The 7,500-nt window shown below is 38.6% G+C and overlaps 1 protein-coding gene across 1 annotated transcript in view; it reads right to left on the reverse strand.

The window, feature by feature from the left end:
- Window positions 1-7,050: 7,050 nt before the first annotated feature.
- LOC138043315 (density-regulated protein homolog) overlaps window positions 7,051-7,500 on the reverse strand; it is a 9,288-nt gene continuing 8,838 nt past the window's right edge. Inside the window, exon 8 of the mRNA XM_068889549.1 lies at window positions 7,051-7,137. Within this exon, the coding sequence (XP_068745650.1) occupies window positions 7,093-7,137 (45 nt within the window). The 3' untranslated portion in view covers window positions 7,051-7,092. The remainder of the gene's footprint in view (window positions 7,138-7,500) is intronic.

The raw sequence follows: 7,500 nt of genomic DNA on the forward strand, positions 1-7,500 counted from the left end.
CAGCGCCGGATCTGGAGGTACTGCGTTTTTCTCTCTTGTTCAAACATTCCGTCCGCGCATGCGTAAACGTTCTGGCTCTCTGATACGTAGCCTACCAAAAAAAAACTAAGATGCTGGTTCAGTTATAAGGAATTGACATTTCAGTTAAACAGATTCTACAGGCATAAACTCGTAAGGTAAGAAGCCCGCGTGTCTAAACGTGCCTAAACGTTCTGGCTCTCCGATACGTAGCCTACCAAAAAAAACTAAGATGCTGGTTCAGTTACAAGGAATTGACATTTCAGTTAAACAGATTTTACAGGCATAAACTCGTAAGGTAAGAAGCCCGCGTGTTGGTTACAATTTTTTTTCTTTAATTAGCTTTCTTTAACCTATTATTTCGAGCAGAGAAACTAAAATGACTCGTTTGGTACGACGCTCCAGGGTCGGGTCTGGAGGTACTGCGTTTTTCTCTCTTGTTCAAACATTCCGTCCGCGCACGCCTAAACGTTCTGGCTCTCCGATACGTAGCCTACCAAAAAAAACTAAGATGCTGGTTCAGTTACAAGGAAATGATCATAAGGAGCCTACGGGATTTAAGTTTAATTCAAGTGCCCTAGAGTTCAAAAAATGTTTTTAAATACTCATTTTTCCCTACACCCCTCCACAGACTGGAACCAACTCCTGGCTGAAGTAGTTACTACTCAGTCGTTCATTCGGTTCAAGGAGAAAGTTTCTGCTCTCGTTTTTCGGTTATGCATATTGCATTTATACGTATTTTTTAATAATATTTTCTTCATGTAGCGTGTTAATGTAATTTGTAATCTTGTTGGTGTGATGCTAGCCTATTCCAGGCTCCCAGATAGTTCATTTTTCGCAAGCATTTTTTTTTAATCTTTTCCGACTATCTGGAAGCCTTGAACAGGCTAGTGTGATGCCTCATTGGCTTCACTAACTCAATAAAGGTGAAGTTGAAGGTGAAGGGATTACGTATGGCCCCGGACTATTGTATTTTAATGTCTTTTTACGTTGGTTTACTTCACAGAAAAGTTTCAAGTCTAACTGGTGGCTTTCGTCCCTGATTCTACACGTACCTTTTACTTTGTTGGCATTTTGCGCACAGTATATATTCAACTCACAAGGTTGCTGCCTAACGGTCGCCCCCGGTCGCCTGGGGCGCCTTATTTTCGAGCGGGGGCGACCACATTTCTGAACAAGTAGCCCGAACGAGCGCCTTACTTGATTCATCCTCACTTTCTTGTAAATATGATCCCAGCTGGAATTAATTAATTCTGGGCTCTTGAAAAAATGACTCAAGCCACTAACTTTTAATGTTGGAAGCCCGAAGGGCTCCCGGACAATTTTCTTAGGCAGCAGACTATGAACTTTGTAATTCAAACTTAAGATGACAGAAGATTTTGTTGAAACATGTATTTTTTAAAAAACGTTGTGTTATTTCTTAGAATTGAACAATAATTTTCTGTCACGTGCACGCACCGCGGAAAGCCAAGTTCTTTACTTTATTTCACGCAAAAAGGGCTCAAAAATACATTATCTGCCTAGGAAATAAACATTTATTAGAGCGTGGGCAAAACCTTTTTTTCTGTAAATTTGAAAAGATGTGGTATGAACAGTGTTCATTAAAACAACTGAGATGTCCGTGTAGTCTTCTGCATGGATGCCTTGCGGCTTGTGCTAGAGCTGATATTTCCACATGATTGAACAAAAAAGCTAATTACTGGGTTGCCAGTGCGGCAAACCAGTCGGAAAATGGTTGTCATTTCTCCGTTTTTCTTTTTTACCGTATCAGGAAACATGATGGAAACCTGTCTCTCCCCTGCTAAGAATTGGTTTTGTGCCTAGAGCATCGTGCGCGTATCTTTGGTAAGTTTCTCGGGGTAGTAGAAATGCACGGATTTTATAAGGTGGACACAGTATAAATAATGGCGACGAAGCCGATGTAACGCGAATGGTGTTTTATTGGATCTTTAAACAAAATATACCTTTTTGGAGCTCAATAATGGAACGTCAATTCGATAAAAAACACAAGCAGTGAAAAAAAAAAAATCTGGAATCTTAAAAGCGACGAATAATTGGCTTCAACAACAACTGCAACTATCGCCGACGGATGTCAATAGTTTGTTAACCGTAGTGTGATGCACAACACTGAAACCAAATGGCAAATTCTCTGGTAACTTTTTCCATTCTGGCTGGATATGGGTTTAACAAACTCAGAGAAAGAATCGAACACAATGCATCTGTTTTTACTCTTGTCTGGCTAGTTACTTATTTTGTGGTCAACTCTGCGCAGTCTTCAGGTGAAAAAATAATTGGAAATGCGACAGTCAAGAATTACTTGAAATAAAGCTTGTTGTCTATTTTGCGCTTCATTATTCAAGGAAAGGTTCTTCAGAAAAGGGTTTGATCCTAAAATTTATTTTGTTGCGTATGGAAATTAATTTTGACATGATTAGGTTTCTTGTTTTCACGCGCGCAACGAAATAGAAAGGGTTTTTGCCTCTAATAGCAAATACGTTGTTTGTTCCAATACATTTTTCAGTGGAAAGGATTATTGTGAGATTTTCCTTTTGTGAATTCATGTTGTGTAATATTCGAGCTTAACAAATTTGCATACGTGGGTTGAAATGTCATACGCGAGGATTTTTATAACGATGGCAGGACTGTTTTCTTTCTGACAAATGATTAATAGGCCAGTAGCCAAGTTTTAAACGTCAGAAAAAGATCTGTTTTGTCATTACAGTGTAAAATGAAGTTTATTTGAGAAGCCAACAATATTTCTTTAAGTTCCCGGTTCCTGGTTAATCCAATTTATTACTACGACTTATTAGTGCGAAGATTGTTTACATTACTCGTGCTTTTTGGGAATTTTGAGTGCCGTAAAATTAAATAATTTTGTGTGACATAGCCCCTTTAACACAGACATTTTTCAACAATCATATCTCTTTACTCTAACCCAAAAACATTCAGATAGAAAAAAACTTCATACGTGTACTTATTAACCATTTCCTCTGCTTTTGTGCTTGTGGGCATTGTGATTTGCAATAAATCTGTTTTTGTATCTCATAGAAGTTTAGATTTTCAATTACAAACGGTGTTTTGATTGGCCGCTCAACCTCATTTTTGTGTAAATAGTTCACCCTGAAGTCAAAATAGATACGTTTCTCAGGAACCCGACAAAGAAGGCTTCCTGACCGGACAGATGAAATCTAAATATTCAGTTAAGTATTACAGCAATCAAGTAAAGCTATGATCCTTGCAGTTATGAACGCAGTTTTTGCAATTGCGTAAAAAACCTGAAATATTCAGGACTTCAAGGGGGTTTGATCCAGTCGCACCGGTATCGCGAGGTCACGGGTTCAAACCCCGTTGAAGTCCTGAATTTTTCAGGCTTCTTTACGGAACTGCAAAAATTGCGTTCATAACTGCGAGGATCATAGCTTCACTTGATTTCATATCCGCAGTTCATATATGATCCATTTCATATATCATTTCATCATTTATTACAGCAATATTAAAAAAACAAAGACGGGACTTTCTTGGCTAAAAAGTACGTTGTTTTACTCTGAAAACGACGAACGATTAAGGGTGCTTTCTGTTGTATCCCAGAAATTGCAGTCAATTGAATAGATCACAACAGTTCTTTTAATCAAAACAACTCTTCAACAACTCTCGCGCGTGCTCAGTTACAACTGATTATATAACAAAAATTCCATTATGTAACACTTTCCATTGGGAAATCCGGATTTAGATCTTAAAATCTGGATATTCGGATTCCCAATCGAACACAAAATCTGAAAAACGGATTTTGCCGCAGATTCACTAATTGGAAATCCGTGTCGGGTAAGGATTTCAATAAACAAAATCCGTCGACAAATCTGTTTTCGGATTTTATGTTTGATTGGAAATCCCAAGATCCGGATTTTAAGATCTAAATCCGGATTTCCCAATCAAAAGCACCCGAATATTCTTTCCCGTAGTTCATTCAGTTGACATAAGGTGATCACGTGAGCCTTTATGGTTGCCTAGCACGTGATCAATTTATTCCTTTTGACAGAACATCGTGACCTTCCCCTTGGTTTGTAGAAGTCAGAAACTGCAGAAATTTTAGTGTTTTTACGATCGATTGTCATTAATCTTTCGATGAGAATTCGATTCAGAGGTATCTATAAAAACTATGTTATTTTTTTCTTCAACTGTCTTTTGACTTGCCTTTTACTGTTAACTCCCGGCTTTCAGGGTACTTTTTGGTGCAAAGGTTAAAGCCAAAACGTTTTTTGACCTGGCATCAGATTAGGCTAAAAAGAAGAGGAATTATGAAGCGGAAACAACATCTTCAGTCCTTCCTGAGTGTGTGCTTAGTGCAACTGCAAGACATGCATGACATGCAGGAAAACGTCCGTGAAAGCAATTTGCAGTTAGTTTTTTTGCAGACTATTTAACTTAAAGAAGAAACGTGTGAGTTTTACTCAAGACAGTGTTTTTTTACGTTTTGCAGACTATTTAACTTAAAGAAGAAACGTGTGAGTTTTACTCAAGTCCGTGTTTTCTTATAGCCTGCAAGCAGGCAGTCGAAATGGCGTGTGGTCGAAATTTAGGAGCTTGGTTACTAGTTTCGAAAAAAAACTAGTAACCAAGCCCCTATATTTCGATCGCGCGCTATTTTCAACAGAAGAGCCTGCTTGCACGCTAGTTTTGTTATCTTTGAACCTAATTTATTACCAAAGCTTAAAAAAGGAACAGACTTCTAAATGGGACAGGACATTACAAAATAATTCAACGTGTGAACGTGTAAGCCAAAGGGCCACTGATGACACGACGTCTGGGTAACCCCTCAAAGGGTCTTAATGACCCCGCACTTCAAAAAAATTAACTGGAACGTTGCAGTTCAATACCACCCAACTCAGTGCCTTCTGTTTGTGTGTAATAAGTACCACAGACAACCCAGTGTACGCTCATGGAGCGTCTAGTTTAATTTTACATCATTTCTCAGCATCTACGTCCGAAGCGAAGCGAAAATGTATCGCAAGAAAGTTTTAATTTTCTCCCGCATTATTTGGATTAGTTCATCTATCTCGGCGAAAAAAAACCCTTTCTTCCAGAAAAATGAGGGAGTAACGTATAATGCGAACTTATCGGTCCGAACAGTTCAAAATGACTTTCACCTTTTTTAAAGTTTCGGAAATCAAATTTACGTTTTCTGGAAATCAAGTTTGCGTTTTTCGGATATCAAGTTTACGTGTTGTGGAAATAAAGTTTACGTTTTGTGGAAATCAAGATTATGTTTTGTGGAAATCTAGTTTGCGTTTCAAAGAATCAAGTTTGCGTTTTGTGGAAATTAAGTTAGCGTTTTCGGAAATCAAGATTATGTTTTGTGGGAATCTAGTTTGCGTTTCAAAGAATCAAGATTACGTTTCAGAAATCAAGATTACGTTTCAAAGAATCAAGTTTGCACAAATCATTGGATGAGCTTGATCGTACACGGTACAAGTTCTTGTTTCGTCTTAAGGACGATGCCTACTAATTCAAAGGTACTTTTGCGTGGTTTACTGAATATGGGGGAAAAGCAGATCTTAACAAGTGTTATTAAAATCCAAAAAGAAAACTAGGGGTAACCAAGCATTTTCGAAGATAATTAATCAACAATATTTGTAAAAAGCTTTAAAATGCAAAGAAATGTATGGCGTTCTTTTCCAAGTTTAATTATCTTCGAAAAATGCAAGGTTACCCCCAATTTTTGTTTTGGATACTAAGAGCACTTGCTAAGTTCTTCTTTCTCCGCATAGTTTTGAACTGCGCAAAAATATCCCTGTATTAATAAGCACCACCCATAGGAAATCCGAGTATCTCGAGATGCGCAGAACGTATGCGCAATAACAATAATAGGCACCTTTCCATAATATTAAATACAGCTGAATAAAAGGTTTCTTGCCAGGAACTATAAGTAATTTTACCCTTGAGTGAGGTGTAGCTTCTTTGAATGGAAGGCTCTGTGCGACGAAACGTGAGAGAAACATGAATGCCACTAAGATCCCTTTACTTGTATCGTCCGTTTCTGTCCTGTACGAGACCATCAAATTGAGCACAAAAGCGGGATATTTCGTAAAATCTTTGATTGGTCAAAAACTCTTATTAGCATGGACTCGTCAAACATGTCAGCCGCGGAGGGCTTGACGAGGTTGCAGAGAAAGGGCGGAGTTGTTGAATTAAAATTTTGAATGGGGAATTTATGCAGTTAAGTGTCCTAGTTGCACATGTTCCTCAGGAGCAAAACCAACAAAAACCAACATTTCCGAATTTCAATTCGATCGGGTTGAGGGCCATATTGAAAACTACCGGGAAACCAGTAAATATGTTAGCCTACTTAAAAAAAAGGTCATTATAATTATGAAACCTTAGTTGGTATTTAATCGAAGATGAGTGTTAACCGGCTTTTGAAAAACTGTGCCCTGGAGGTAATGTTTTACCCCCTCATATGCAAAGAAGCGCTAAACACAACAGCACTGAAAAAAGCGTTGAAAAGGTTGCTTTTTAACAGTCGTTTTTTTCAACAATCAACCCTTTTCAAACTCGGCTTTCCATATATTTTTGCTTTTCAAACCAGTGTTTGGGTATTTTTTATGTAAAAAAAAAAAATCATGATATAGGGTACATTACATCCTAGGAATGAATATAACTGTGGTGGGGTCGCACAACAGAGCAAGACTCCATATTAAGTGCGCCCTTTTACCCTCCCAACCATGATATACCAAAGAAGACAAGACCACAACACCGGGAACTACTCTTTGCGACAAGTGTGCGGCTTCTTTTACGTCCCACAGGATTATGAACATTGAAGGGTTGTGAGACAGGACCTCCGGCTTATCGTCCTTATCCGAGAACCATTTGCAGATGTAATTACAAAGGCAGCACTTTCTCCTCAGTGTTGGTCCGGCCGGAGTTGAACTCGCGACCTCCCGCGTGACCGCCCGGTGCTCAACCAACTGAGCCACCGGTGCGCGGTAGTTTATAAAACCCATAATATTGGTGAAGGCAACAATATAACATTCAAAATTAATAAAGGTCTTGTTTTATTCGTGTTTTACAACATTGATATCATCTTTTTTGGTCCCCTAGGTCATCTATACTGTCTTCATCAATCTGAGTAGGAAACAAAGAATTTAGTTTTCAGAATCACGATGTCCCAATAGTTAAAATCGTTTCTCTCCAAACAGTTACACTGGGTATCCCTTGAGGACAAAACTGTTGACATCATCCACGTTTACTCGAAAACATATATATCATTTGTCGGCTGGGAGGTCCGTATAGCGTGGGCAGCTTTTTCAAGAGCGAGGTCACAGTTTTTCATACTCGGGGAGTTGGGAGAATTCTTGACAGTTGTGCAAACCTTCCACTGCGTGTCAGGTTAGCACAACTGTCTCGAATTCTCCCAACTCCCTCTCGTGTTTAGATAAGGCTATGTAAACATGGAAAAAGTCAACTATTGATTAATTATCTACTCAA

This window comes from Montipora capricornis, chromosome 3 (assembly GCF_036669925.1).
Source record: "Montipora capricornis isolate CH-2021 chromosome 3, ASM3666992v2, whole genome shotgun sequence".
In the NCBI taxonomy this organism is placed as follows: Eukaryota; Metazoa; Cnidaria; class Anthozoa; order Scleractinia; family Acroporidae; genus Montipora; species Montipora capricornis.